Genomic DNA, 15,403 nt, shown 5'->3' with positions numbered 1-15,403 from the left:
TATTCCAATGCTAATTCAGAAGAGTTGGTGAAGCGATTTTGGGTCGTAGAAGAGCCACCTAGGACAAAAAAATTATTGGAAAGTGAAATGGCTTGTGAGGAGATATACAAATCAACTGTTTGTCTTTTGAATACTGGTAGATACATTGTAGAATTACCATCCAAGGAAACAAATACGAGGGAGATATCAGGATATCTTGAAGGTAAAACTAATGTCGAAGAAAATGTTTCCATGATTCGAGGAGAAGAATTGGGAGATAATTTAGAAGAAGTTCCAGGTAAACAAGGTATAGCCTTCAACAGTTATTTACCAATCAACGGTAATTTAAGGAAAGAGTTAAAAGTGATTCATAGTCCACATGAAATCAAACCAATGGGAAGACCCATACCGAAAAAGGAAATTGGAGAAGATGTTTTTGAAAGGGAGAAACGAAATTTGGAAGAGTTAGATGATGATAGACATGATAATGTTGAAATAAAATGGAAAAAATCCGAAAAGGGAGAAGAAATGAAAGCATATACTCTAACAACTATGTCGTATGGTGTATCATCATCGCCATTTCTTGCCATTTGTACTACGCATCAGTTTATTGAGGATGAAGAAAAAATGTTCCCTGTGGCTTCTGAAGCCTTACGGTTTTCTACTTACATGGATGATATAGCTACATCAGTCTCATCAATGGAAGCAACCAAGCAACTGCAGCTTACTGAATTGTTAAGCAAAGGGAAATTTGAATTGCTAAAGTGGACCAGCAATCATTCTACCATTCTATCAAATCTCCCTCCAGAGCATTGCGCTATTAATGCAAAAGATTTCACTTTGGAGTCTGATAAAACCATTAAAATTCTTGGCTTCCAATCGAATCCAATTGGTTACTACCTCTTCTACAGGGTGAAGGTTCCATCCAGTCTAGCTACAAAACGAAATGTTTTATCAACTTTAGCACAAATTTTTGATTCATTAGGATATTTGACACCTTTCATGCTTACCTTCAAGAGTTTAATTCAATATCTATGGCAATCGAGATGTGACTGGGATGATAAAGCATCCGTGGAGGTTGTGAAGAAATGGGAGCTTTGTGTGGTTGTCCTAGTAGCTAGATTATTACATGAAGTTCAAGAAGTGCTTTCAAAAATTATAAACATAGAATATAATCTATGTGTCAACCGAATGTAATCCAGCTGATTGTGCTAGTCGAGGACTATTGCTCAATGAATTAATTGATAATTTTCTGTGGAGGAATGGTTCTGATTGGTTAGACAAATCACTGGACTGCTGGCCACACCAAACCCACAGTAATGATGATGGAAATTCCAAACAGATTGAATTGGAAGCAAGAAAAATTACTCTAGCAACACAGAGTAAAGACTCAGAGGAATCAATTCAATCGGTGAACTTGAGAAATCGATGGAGTTTACTCAAAAGAATTGTATCCTCATTCTGGAAATGTTGGAAATTGGAGTATGTATCTAGCTTGCAAACCGGAACAAAATTGTACAGAAAACATAGTAATGTTAACATTGGACGTATGGCTCTCTTGAAGGGAAGTAACCTACTCCCTCTTCCCTGGAGGCTTGGACGAATAACGAAGATATTCCCTGGACAGGATGGAATTGTGAGAGTGGTGGAGGTACAGACTGCAAAAGGAAGTCTCACTAGGGCTTTCAATAGGGTATGTCTCCTCCCTGTTGATGAAGATTAGGCCTTATTGAAGGGAACTTCAATAAGTTTAGTGGTTAGTTTTTTTTTGTTTCTCGTTTTACATGTGGGAAAGATTTCCAAGTTGTTTGGTTTCTTGTTTTTTTGTATAGTGGTTGTATATAGTCATTATTTCTCGTCCCATCCTCTCCTTTCCATGGGCCTCCTATTCCTTTTGTATAAGTCTCCTCAATGGCCCCTGAGGAGTGAAAATATTTTCCTTTTTTTTCTAGTTTCCCTAGTAGGGTTCGTTAAAGGTGGTTTTTTTTTTTTTTTTTTTGTTATTGGAAGTTCTTCCAAGGTGGGCGGAATGTTCGGACGTTATGAATGTTCCCCTTCATTGTCTGGCGTTGTGTGGTAGAGGGGGCAATTGAAGGGTGATGCGCATAGCATAATTGCCGCCAGTTGCCGATTGCAAGCGACTCGAACAACTCACTTCTCGTAATGTCGATTTTTGCAAAGTGATCTGTTGATTTATTGTGATTTATTACTAGTCTCATCTCGTCTCGTATTGTGATCTGAGCCCGGGATCCTGGAAGCAAGGAGAATTTGGACATGAAGGTAGGCCTATGTTATTGTGCACTTAGCCACTTTAAATTGTTCAACTTGCTACCTGACGCCAGACAATCTCAAAAGGTTCTCGATGTAATTGATACAGTCCACAAACCAGAGTGCTGTTTGAGCTAGCCTCTGTCGAGTAAACAACTAGTATTCCAAAATTTGATAGATAATAATATAAATAATGATGAAATAGAAGATCTAATAGCATTGACAACAGTATGTGTAGATCAAAATTATTTCAAATTCTATGAGAAAAATTACAAACAAAAGGATGGTTTGGCAATGGGTTCTCCTTTATCAGGTTATCTGGCTAACATATACATGAACAATTTGGAAATATCTAAATTAATGAATGATAATAATCCTCTGAAGAAAAATATTATTTATTGACACAGATATGTTGATGATATAATATGTCTGTATGATAATGAAGATAAAACACATGAAGATCTTGAATTATATTTAAATTCAATATAACCTTCTATAAAATTTACGATGGAAGCTCAAGAACATGGAATAAATTTCCTTGATTTAACGATTAGTATGAAAGATAACAAACATGATTTTAGCATTCATAGAAAACCCACGCATACAGATTGTATAATTCCTAGAGATTCAAATCATCCTTGGCAAAAAAATTTCAACTTTCAATTCAATGATATACAGGCTAATAAATATTCCCATGTCGAAAGATAATTACAGAAAAGAGAAGAAAATAATAAAATATATGGCAATAGCAAATAGATATAATACCAAAACTATTGATAGAATGATTTACAAACAAAATGAAAATTAATACAGAATAGAACTCAAAAGAATCAAGGAAATGTAGGAAATAAAGAATATATTTATGTTCCATATAACACAATATTCAATAAAGCTATAAGAAAAACCTTTACAAAAAATAAATTCATTCTAGGTTATAGGACAACAAATAATGCATTCGAACTGATGAAAAAGAAATCAAATTTAAATGTACAGCAACATAAGTTTAAAAAATCTGGAATCTATGAACTTAAATGTAGTGATTGCAACAAAGTGTATATCGGGCAAACGGGTAGAAATTTCCATATCAGGTTTCGAGAACATATCCAAGCACTAAAATCTAAAAATTATACACAAAAGTCGGCATTTGCTGAACACTTGATAGATTCAGGCCATAATTTTACAGATATAAATTCCAATATGAAAATACTCAATTATGGTAATAAAAGTCAAAAACTGAATGTCAAAGAAGAATTCCATATTTATAAAGCAGCAAAATTAAACAGAGATAAAATGATAAACTTAATCCAATTAGACACCAATAACCCCATTTTTGATAGAATCATGCGAATTTAAACCCACTCAGAAATTTATTACTTACAGAGACTTCAAACACATTGACGGAGACGCTTTTTTGACTGACATTGCTCAAACCCCCTGGCATCAGATTGAAACCTTACCCACTGTTAATGCAATGGTTGAAACTTTTGAAAATTTGACACTCAATCTGTATGATAAACATGCACCCTATGTGACAAGGAGGATAAACAGAAAATGACATTGTTTAATTCGACAGAGGCTGGCTCAAACAGCACTCTGGTTTGTGGACCTGTATCAATAATTACATCGAGAACTTTTGGGTTGTCTGGCATCGGGTAGCAAGTTGAACAATTGAAATGGCTAAGTGCACAACAACATAGGCCTACCTTCATGTCCAAATCCTCCTTGCTTCCAGGATCCCAGGTCCAGATCACGATACGAGACGAGACTACACTTGTAATAAATCACAATAAATAATCAATAGATCACTCTGCAAAAATCGACATTACGAGAAGTGAGCTGTTCGATTGGCTGTCAATCGGCACCTGGCTGCGATTATGCTATATGCATCACCCCTTAATTGCCCCCTCCACCACACAACGCCAGACAATAAAGGGGAACATTCATAACGTCCGAACATTCTGCCCACCTTGGAAGAACTTCCAATAACAAAAAAAAACAAAAACCACCAATAACGAACCCTACTAGGGAACTAGGAAAAAAAAGGGAATAATCTTCACTCCTTAGGGGCCCTTGAGGAGACTTATAAAAAAGGAGTAGGAGGCCCACGGAAAGGAGAGGATGGGACGAGAAATAATGACTATATACAACCAATATAGATAAAAACAAGAAACAAAGCAACTTGGGAACCTTCCCCAAGTAAAAAAAGAAACAAAAAAAAACTAACCACTAAACTTATTGAAGTTCCCTCCAATAAGGCCTAATCTTCATCAATAGGGAGGAGACATACCCTATTGACAGCCCTAGTGAGACTTCCCTTTGCAGTCTGTACCTCCACCACTCTCACAACTCCATCCTGTCCAGGGAATATCTTCGTTATTCGGCCAAGCCTCCATTGTAGAGGGGGTAGTTCACTTTCCTTTAAGAGAACCATACTTCCAATATTAACATTACTTTGTTTTTTGTACCATTTTGTTCGGGCTAGCAAGCTAGATACATACTCCAATTGCCAACGTTTCCAGAATGAAGATACAATTCTTTTGAGTAAACTCCATCGATTTCTTAAGTTCACCGGTTCAATTGATTCCTCTGGCTCTGGCCAAACCTTTGGGCTTTCCATGAGTACAAAATTACCTGGAGTTAACACACTTAAATCTCTTGGGTCTGAACTAACAGGGGTCAATGGTCTTGAATTCAATATCCACTCAATTTGGGTTAATACAGTACTGAATTCTTCATACGTTAGAATTTGATTACCAACTGCAGCCTTGAGCAATCTCTTAGTAGATTTTATTCCTGCTTCCCAGATTCCTCCCCAATGTGGTGCTGCTGGAGGGTAGAACACCCGCTTGATTCCTCGATTACCCAGCTCTCTAGTCATCTCCTCATTGAACCTTGATGCTTTTGTGAGCTCATACCATTGTGACAGTTTTCGGCTTGCTCCCACGAAATTGGTACCACATTCACTATACATAGTGTGAACAGTGCCTCTTCTTGCTAGGAATCGTTTCATTGCAGCTAGAAAAGCATCTGTTGATAATTACGAGACTAATTCTAGATGTACAGCCCGAGTTGAAAGGCAAATAAATAAACAAATATATGCCTTGTATATTCTTGCCTTCCTCAGTCGCCCTAGGGTTATATCAAAATGTCCACCATAATCAATCCCTGTATTTAGGAATGCCTTGACTCCTTGCAGCCTAGCAGACGGGAGGTCTCCCATGAGTGGTTGTTGCCCAGTGGGTTTTGCACAAAAGCATTCCATGCATTTAATTGTTCTCTCACGAATTATGTCCCTTGCTCTCAAGATCCAAAATTGTCTTTGAATGACTGCTTGCAAATTAGCTGGGCCAGGATGTAAATACAGTTTATGGTAGTAATCTATAATCAAATTTGTCACGTGATGAGTTTCTGGGAGCAACAATGGGTATTTATTTCTATCAGATAGGCTTGAATTTCTCAGTCTTCCCCCCACTCTTAGTAACCCAGTTGAATCCATAAGAGGGTTCAACTGTTCAAGACCTTTTGTGATGAATTCATCGTTTGATTGTATAGCAGCTATAGCATCAGGAAATGATTCTTTTTGTACTAATGCAATTATAGAGAGCATTGCTTCATTCAACTCTTCAGTGCTCAACGGACCTGTATGTTTGCTAGCTTTATTACAACAATTGTGAATGAACCTCTTAATCCATGCTGTCACTCTCTTCAATACAGTCAATGAGGAAAATTTATTTATAAGAAGAAGTTCATGTGAGGGCTCTTTACTCTGTGTTGCTAGTGTAATTTTTCTTGCTTCCAATTCAATCTGTTTGGAATTTCCATCATCATTACCATGGAGTTGGTGTGGCCAGCACTCCAGTGGTTTGGCTAACCAATCAGGACCATTCCACCACAGAGAATTACCAATCAATTCATTGGGCAATAGTCCATGACTAGCACAATCAGCAGGATTACATTCGGTTGGCACATATCTGAATTGCTCTGTAGACAGGTGTTCCTGTACTTGACTTACACGATTTGCCACAAACGTAGCCCAACGATGAGGTGAAGACCGAATCCAACTCAGTGCCACGGTTGAATCAGTCCAAGATGCAATATAATCTATGTTTATAATTTTTGAGAGCACTTCTTGAACTTCATGTAATAATCTAGCTACTAGGACAAACGCACAAAGCTCCAGACGTGGCAGTGTGATTTTCTTCAATGGAGCTACCTTGGCTTTAGATCTTAGTATTGTGCATACCATGCTACCATCCTTCAATGAGGCTCGCAAATAAACCACTCCAGCATAGCCGCGTTCTGAGCTGTCAGCAAAACCATGCAGCTGTAAATTTCCACACAGCTCAAAGTTCAAGCAACGAGGAATATTCAGTTTTTCCAACAGGGGTAATTGGTTGCAAATAAACTCCCATTTCTTCACTACCTCCACGGATGCTATATCGTCCCAGTCACATCCAGATTGCCATAGATATTGAATTATACTCTTGATGGTAAGCATGAAAGGTGTCAAATATCCTAATGGATCAAAAATTTGTGCTAAAGTTGATAAAATGTTCCATTTTGTAGCTAGCTTGGATGGAACCTTTACCCTGTAGAAGAGGTAGTCACCAATTGGATTTCACTGGAAGCCAAGAATTTTAGTGGTTTTGTCAGACTCCAAAGTGAAATCTTTTGCTTCAATAGCACAATGCTCTGGAGGGAGATTTGATAGAATGGCAGGATGATTGCTGGCCCACTTTCGCAATTCAAATTGCCCTTTGATTAACAATTCAGTAAGCTCGGACTGCAGTTGCTTGGCTGCTTCCACTGATGGGACTGATGTGACTATATCATCCATGTAAGTAGAAAACCGTAAAGCTTCAGAGGCTGCAGGGAACCTTTGTCCTCCATCTTCAATCAACTGATGCAAGGTATGAATAGCAAGAAATGGCGATGATGATACACCATACAACACAGTTGTTAGAGTATACTCTTTCATTTCTTCTCTATCATCAGATCGCCAAAAAATCCGTTGGAAGTCATGATGTTTCCTATTCAACGAGATATTTCTATACATTTGTCTAATATCACAAGCAATTGCCACCTCCTGAGATCGAAATCTCAACAATAGACTTGAAATATCTAATTGTAAGCTGGGCCCAATGTGGAGAATCTCATTCAATGAAGGACCATTTTCAGTTTTCATTGAGGCATCAAAGACTACCCGAAATTTACTGATATTTCCATCCTCTGTTATACGACAAATACAATGATGAGGAATGTAAAAATTGTATTTTGTTTGGTTGACTGGTTTGGGTGCTAGCACCATGTGCTTTTGTTTCAAATAATCCTCCATAAACTCATTATACAACTGTCTCAATACAGGATTTTTTGATAACCTACATTCCAATAGTATAAATCTTTTCAAGGCTAACTCTCTCCTCTGATACCTTATCCATCAGGCAGTAGCCCCATACAGTTTCTAGGGCAGATGGTGTACCCGCTGGACCAATCACCTTTCTTCCAGTCAGAATGAAGGAGAAGTATTCAGCACCCAATAAAATATCAACCTCCTCTGAAAGGAAAAATTCAGCATCTGCTAGGCTGCGATTATGCTGTACGCATCACCCCTTAATTGCCCCCTCCACCACACTACGCCAGACAATAAAGGGGAACATTCATAACGTCCGAACATTCCGCCCACCTTGGAAGAACTTCCAATAACAAAAAAAAAAAACAAAAACCACCAATAACGAACCCTACTAGGGAAACTAGGAAAAAAAAGGAAAATATCTCCACTCCTCAGGGGCCCTTGAGGAGACTTATAAAAAAAGGAGTAGGAGGCCCACGGAAAGGAGAGGATGGGATGAGAAATAATGACTATATACAACGAATATAGATAAAAACAAGAAACAAAGCAACTTGGGAACCTTTCCCAAGTAAAAAAAGAAACAAAAAAAAACTAACCACTAAACTTATTGAAGTTCCCTTCAATAAGGCCTACAATAAAGGGGAACATTCATAACGTCCGAACAGACGTGTACCATGGATGACTCCTGAAATACTCAAAATGATGGGACAAAGAGACAAAGCTCACAGAAAATGTAAAAAGACATTTGACTTAGACAGTTTAATTGAGTTCGCAGTTTGAGAAATAAAGTAAAACAACAGCTACAGAATTCGAAGACTAGGTACTTGAACTCATTCATGACAGACAATAGACAAGATTCTAGATCACTATGGCGCGGAATAAAAGAATTTGGCCTTGGTAAACAGAAATCCCAAACTGAAATTGACTTACCTTTGGACGATATTAACAAACATTTCGTTTCTCATTCGACACAACGTGACGAGACAGTCATCAATAATCATATTAATAATCTCAAACATCAGGTAACCAATCCAAATGTACCACTTGGAAACAAATTCAACTTCCATCTAATATCTGAACTGGACGTTTTCAAAGCAATACAACGTAGTCACAGCAATGCAAGGGGGTGGATAACATACCAATTGAATTTATTAAAAATATATTGTTTGCAGTGCTGCCCACCATAACATTCATTTTTAACAAGTCCCTTGAAAACAACGAATTTCCTGGAAATTGGAAGCTTGCTCTAGTACATCCACTAAACAAAGTCACCTCTCTCAATAAAGTTGAAGATTTCAGACCAATCAGTATTTTACCCGCTCTGTCCAAAATACTTGAGAAAATTGTTCATTCACAAGTTGTAGAGTTTTTCGAAGCCAATAGGAAACTACATAATTTCCAATCTGGATTCAGAAAATCTTTTTCTACTGAAACCGCTCTCTTGCGTGTCACCGATGATATTAGGTTAGCTATGGATCAGAGAAAGTGTACTGTCCTCAGTCTATTTGACTTCTCAAAAGCATTTGACACTGTAGATCATGAAGTTCTCTTGAACAAACTAGCTATTCTTGGGTTTAGTTATCAAACCCTTGCATGGTTCAAATCCTATCTCTCAGGTAGAAAGCAATGTGTCTCTGTTAAAAACAATAGGTCTAATTGGTTAAATGTTAACCATGGCGTCCCTCAAGGTTCTATCCTAGGCCCCCTACTCTTCACTCTTTATGCGAATGACCTACCCTCTGTCATCAAATTTTCTAGTTTCCATACTTATGCTGATGACCTTCAAATTTATGCAAGCTGCCCAATCACTAAAATTAATGAAACAGTAAATAAAATGAATCACTATATAATTTCAATAGTATAATGGACAAAGAAAAACTGACTAAAACTCAACCCTATAAAAACTCAGCCCATAATAATTGGATATTCAAGACTAGTAAAAAACATCGATTTAAACTCACTTGACAAAATTAATGTTGATGGTGTCGAAGTAGCTTACTGTGATTCAGTTAAAAACCTTGGAATTGTTATGAACAAAAATCTTGACTGGTCTGATCAAATTAATAAGACTTGTAAATTTGTATTCTCTGCCATGCATTCATTGAAGAAGGTGCAAGATATTCTTCCCAGAGAAATGAGATTGTTACTAGTCAAATCGCTCATATTCCCACATCTTATGTATTGTAATTCTGTGCTCAATGATATGCAAGTAACCTTAAACGATAAACTTCAGCGATGTCAAAACTATTGCCTCAGGTTTGTTTACTCTCTCCAACGCCATGAACGAATCACTCAAGCCCATATTGATAGTTCAACTTTAAAGTTACCTGATCAGAGAATGCTTCGCATAATCAAACTTGTTAGGGACATTTTAAAATATGGTGAACCAATCTATTTTAAAAACGATTTTAAATTTGTATATGAAGGTAGGAGAATTGATGCTTCCCACATTAGAACAGGTGAAAATACTCTTAGAATTCCAAATCATCGAACAACTATTTATACAAAATCCTTCCTTGTTAGCGGTTGTCGTGCATGGAATGCACTCCCAAATCAAATTAGGTCCATAGAGAGTCGAGCGGGCTTCACCACTACCTCCGTAAACAAAGCCGTAGTGCGTTCGTGTGACGTCAGCACAGGTAGGACTCCTAGACCAATACAAACTCTAGCTGAAATAGATCAGCTGATATCAACGAATTTCTATTGGTGTAGGAGCCCTATCAGTGCTGGCGTCACACGAATGCACTACGGCTTTGTTTACGGAGGTAGTGGCTTCACCCATACATTGAGACATCATCTTTTAGAAAAAAATGGCTAAAACTGTCCAACCCTAAAGCAGCATGACATTCAATCAAACCTTCCTTAATACCTATTCTCATCCTCTATAATCATTTCCCTCCACTCCAAAGAGAAAATTATGGGGTTTCTCTTTTTTATTTATTTCATGTGAATTCAGCATAAAAATGTGTATAGGCTACATTTAAGATTGCTTCTTATTCTTACTCTTCCCTCGAGTGGATTTTAGCAACCTTATTCTATATCCCTTCCCCTCTTTTTTGTATTATAATTTCCCCTTCATAATTCCCAATTAGAATTATTATTATTCCTCCATGAACTTTCATAATCATATTATCTTGATACTTACATTAACAAATCTCTTCTGTACAATAATTTCCCTTTGTTATCAACATTATTTTTGGATTCAAATCTGCAAATCTTTTTTCTAATAATAAATTTCACTCCCTCATTATTCCAATTATTATATCATATTGATTTTCTAATTATTGGGAATTAACTTTTTCTTTATTTTTTCCCATTATTATTATTTACTCTTCTCTGTTAATTGATTTAACTCAATTATTCATCGTTTCTATGAATTGGTTTCTACTTATTGATATTTTTTTCGCTTAGACATAATATTTCGTTTGAATTTTCAACTTTCTTTTTTCACGGTTAAGTGCTGAAGGGGAGGATATCATTGATACCCTCTCTGAGAATGGCCTCTTAAGGTCCAAACTTCACCGTTTCATGTGAAAACATTACAGTAGTATCTTAACTTTTGCATTTTTCATCATTATTATTGCTCAATATTATTGTAGAACTCATCAGTTTAATATGATTCACCATGTAATTTTACCGCTACTGGTATTTATTTTTAACGCTAGAACGTAAGTTGAATTATGTTTTGTTAAACACATGAATAAAGGAATCTGAATCTGAATCTGAATCTGAATCTGAAAGGAATTACTTTCTTTTTTATAGTATACACTGAAACTATTCTAAACAAACCACGAATCTAATTCAGCAAGACACCTCTCTACCTCTATCACTATCACTGTTAACAATCACTAATAACAATCACTGTTATTACTTGTGATTAGAGCTATAGTGTCGTCTGCAGAAAGACAGAGTTTGAAATTGACGTGACTCTCGATGTCATTAACCAGGTATAAGAGGGAACGCAATATTAAACCCTGCGCTACTCCTTAAGGCATAGACTTCCACTCCTTCAAGTGAAGAAGTTAATTCGATATTTTCTGTTCACTATGTACACCTAAGAAGAATATTAGGCCTACACTCATCCTCACTTCTAGCTCAAAGTGAATGACAAAAATGGTAGTTGGCTTTGATAACTCCTGTAGCCTATTTTGAGAAAGTAGTTGGAGCTCTACAATCATTCAAAACTTCAGATGAGACGTTTATTCTCCAGATGTTATCCGTATATCTTTCATTTCAGCTGATATAAATAGACTGCAAATACTTGACTACCGAAATAGGACAAAAATCTTCTCAAGGTTATCAAGATTGAAATATGAACTCCATTAAGATCAAAGAGAGGATTGGGTTGAGTATGAACTTCAAATGTTGAGTAGAATCTCTCAGTTCTCATAATTATAATTGCTAGTGATTTACTAAGCTCAACTGGATCTCGAGTATGCAAAAATACATAGACAAGCAAAAAAATATAATTAACAACCTTGTGGAATAGAACGTTTTCCAAAAACAGAATTCACTTATAACACGGGGAATTAGATGAATGATTAGATTTCTCAACCAATTGAAACCCTACAAAAATAGTTACATATTAATACATGTGAGTTGAAACCTTTTATCACATCTACATCTTCACAACTAACTTTATGACAGTGATATCGAACCATACAGCTTCAGTATATATGTAAATAAGTAACATGAACAAGAACTCATCAATTATGAAATCAAAACAATGATAAGTTCAAAAACTATATCTTTGATTTAATTAATACTCTACTAATTACTTAGTTACTATGATTGTTGAATTAAAACTCTAATCGATCGTGATGAACTGTTTCTTGTTTGGTTCTGTTTTTGGAAGTTTATAAATCGGAGAAATTTAGAGTTGCATAACATAGAATTATTTTCGACTTGGATTGAATGATTAACTGAACAGAACCAGATTAGCCTACCGATGAGTTGACTGCATTTCAATTAGGGTTTGGAGTAGTTTTTGGCGGAAGCCTGTTATTTCTACCCGCATCGTATATATTTTCGAAAGGAACCAATAAATAAAGGACAATACTGAATTAAAAAAGGATTGAAGGTTATGATTAATTGAAGAGTGATGATAACTCACCGATCATGAACGCCGCCCTATTTGTGGTTCGCTTGGCCCTGTAGGTGAGGGGCCTCGTCACCGAGAAGTAGCGATCAAAGCTGATGATCAGCAGATTCAATACTGACGCATTGCTGGCCAGGTAGTCCAGAGCCAGCCACGTGTCACACACGTGTGGACCCAGTGGCCAGTACCCTGCAAAACAATCAATCACTTATCATATATATAAGTTTGGTGCAATTTCGTAATAAAGTATTTCAATAGGGCTATTTTTGATTTACTAATTATTAACACGCCAGTAGTCGCGCCCGCGGCAAATTGCCGCACAATTGTAACTTTTGTATGAAGCTTTGGGAATTTTCGTTTTCCAAGGTTGGCAGCTTATGTAATCCTCGCTGTGACTGTCCTCTAGACAATCTTCAACAGTTTGATTCCTTGAACAGTATGATGATGAGAGAATGAACGTTGACTAATTTCAATATATAGGTATTATCTTCCTATTTTATATTCCATCTTCTGATTTAAACTTACATTATCTTTTTATCCTATCTAGATGTCGAAAAATGAGTCAAATGAAGAAGGTATATTTATTCCATTCATGAGTAGATTATTTTATCCCATAAAAATGATAAATTCTAACAATAAATTTGCAGTATGTATTTTTGGAATCTCCTCCATGTATTATGTTATTATACATTAATAGTACATGATAACATAAAACACGTTGAGAAAGATTTACAATTAATAAATGTTGAAAGAGCATTGTCAAAACCAACTGTTTATAGTCTAGGGAGCCATAAGGGTGAGTGTGAGCAAAATGCTCACGGGCGACCACTGACGTTCTGCAAGTCCGTGCGACCACTCGCGTGTTAAAAAATAATTCCATAGTACCCTTTATGTATCATATTACCTATATTCAATATCTTTGTTTATTTTAGTTCTTCTTCTTATTCTACCTTTCAGGGTTTAGGCATCTCTGCCTGTTCCGGACCTCATATCTGCCTCGACTCTCTTGCCTACTGGCTGGTAGTTGAGCACCAATTTTGGTAGTCTGCCTTCCTTCATCCTATTCACATGCTGGTACCATTTAAACCTACTCTGAGATATCTTTCCATTTATAATAATAATAGAGTCGGGAGGGACAGAGGTGGGGTTGCCGTGTATGTTCGCTCCTCTTTGTCACCCAAACATGTGTTATCTTCTCCTCAACCCTACTCCAACTCTCCGGAGTTTATCTTCATAGAGATCACAGCTTGTGAAGACAAAATTCTTGTAGGGATTGTATACCGGCCACCCAAAGCAGGTCGACTGTCACTCCTTGAGCACTCTCTGTTGCAGATAATGCATAGCTATCAACATATTGTCTTACTTGGTGATTTCAACTCTAATCTATTGAGAGATAGCTTCGAAAGGAGGCAACTCGTGACACTCTTTGATTCTATCAACTTCCACATTGTAAATAATGTTGACCCGACTTACCACTTACCCAATTCACATACTTTACTAGATCTAGCGGTGGTGAGTGATAAAGATTATGTTTCTTCTTTTGGACAGATACCTATGCCTTGCTTCTCCATGCATGATATGATTTATTTAGTCTACAACTTGAAATGTGATGAGTTGTCTGCAGTGAGCTATTTATATAGAGACTTCAAACATTTCAATGATGATAGATGTCTTGAGGATGCTATCAACATGCCATGGCACACTATAGGTTTCATTGATGACATCAATGATAAGGTTGCAGTATTCAATAATATGATTCACAGCATTTTTGATAGGCATGCCCCTGTGCGTACTGCGCATCCTAAGCGGAAACCAGTGCCCTGGATGAATGAAGAGATACTGATTGCCAGACGTGAGCGTGATAAAGCCAGAAGAGTATTTAAAAGGACCAGCAGCCAGATAGACTTTGAGGTCTTTAAAACTGGAGAAATCGTGTGAAATCTATGAGTCGCAATGCAAAACTTCGCTTCTATCACAGGCAGTTTAATCAAAATAATTCAACATCTACTCTGTGGGATAATGTCAGAAGACTAGGAGCGCATAAAGCCAGATCTAATACTAGAATCAATATACCTCTTAATGAACTGAACGATTTCTTCACTCTCAGTTCAAATCAGCCAGATGCATCCAACGCACCACTGGCTTCAGACCATCTTATCATGCAGTTCAATCATAACTTGCCGGCAGAGAAATTCTATTTCTCACATGTTACTCCATCTATGGTGTCAAAGATAATATGTTCTTGCTCAAAAAACTCTAAAGAATTGACAATATCCCAAGCTTATTTTATAAAAAATTGTTACCAGTTATTTTACCTTCTATCACTCACATATTCAATGGTCTCTTCAGACAGGAAAATTTCCTGATCTCTGGAAATGCTCCATGGTGAAACCCATTCCTAAATCGACTAATCCAATCGCTCCTGCAGACTGCAGGCCCATCCATATTCTGTGTTCCATATCTAAGGCACTGGAGAGAATTGTGCATGCTCAGGTAAGTCAATATCTTTCAAGTTTTGACTTCTTTTCGAATTTCCAGTCTGGCTTCCGCCCAATCATAGCACATGTACTGCTCTCTTGCGCATAACAGATGACATACGTGCAGCTATGGATAAAAGATTACTCACGTTACTTATTCAGTTCGACTTGAGCAAGGCATTTGATAATGTTTCTCATGCCTTGCTAATTCATAAGCTGAAGTATCATTGC

The 15,403-nt window shown here is 36.9% G+C and overlaps 2 protein-coding genes across 2 annotated transcripts in view; one reads left to right on the top strand and one right to left on the bottom strand.

Moving 5' to 3' along the window:
* LOC111046415 (muscarinic acetylcholine receptor DM1) overlaps nt 1–13,754 on the bottom strand; it is a 147,481-nt gene extending 133,727 nt beyond the window's left edge. Inside the window, exons 1-2 of the mRNA XM_039431927.1 lie at nt 13,706–13,754; nt 12,711–12,884 (exon numbers count right to left, since the gene is read on the bottom strand). Coding sequence (XP_039287861.1) covers nt 12,711–12,884; nt 13,706–13,754 — 223 coding nt within the window. The remainder of the gene's footprint in view (nt 1–12,710; nt 12,885–13,705) is intronic.
* A 69-nt stretch (nt 13,755–13,823) lies between these two features.
* LOC120352200 lies at nt 13,824–14,633 on the top strand. The gene is made up of 2 exons (XM_039431926.1): nt 13,824–14,238; nt 14,344–14,633. The coding sequence occupies exons 1-2, from the start codon at nt 14,031–14,033 to the stop codon at nt 14,631–14,633; spliced, it is 498 nt and encodes a 165-aa protein (XP_039287860.1). The 5' UTR covers nt 13,824–14,030.
* The last annotated feature ends 770 nt before the right edge of the window (nt 14,634–15,403 follow it).

Source organism: Nilaparvata lugens, chromosome 7 (assembly GCF_014356525.2).
Source record: "Nilaparvata lugens isolate BPH chromosome 7, ASM1435652v1, whole genome shotgun sequence".
NCBI lineage: Eukaryota > Metazoa > Arthropoda > Insecta > Hemiptera > Delphacidae > Nilaparvata > Nilaparvata lugens.
The sequence above is the reverse complement of the archived record's forward strand: the minus strand, read 5'-3'. Positions and strand labels throughout refer to the sequence as shown.

What these genes read in the sequence shown, in the direction of transcription:
- LOC120352200 (XM_039431926.1), top strand. Translation starts at nt 14,031, where the DNA reads ATGCATAGCTATCAACATATTGTCTTACTTGGTGATTTCAACTCTAAT. An exon ending in AGATTATGTTTCTTCTTTTG is followed by an intron (nt 14,239 to 14,343) that starts GACAGATACCTA and finishes ATAGAGACTTCA; the next exon opens with AACATTTCAATGATGATAGA.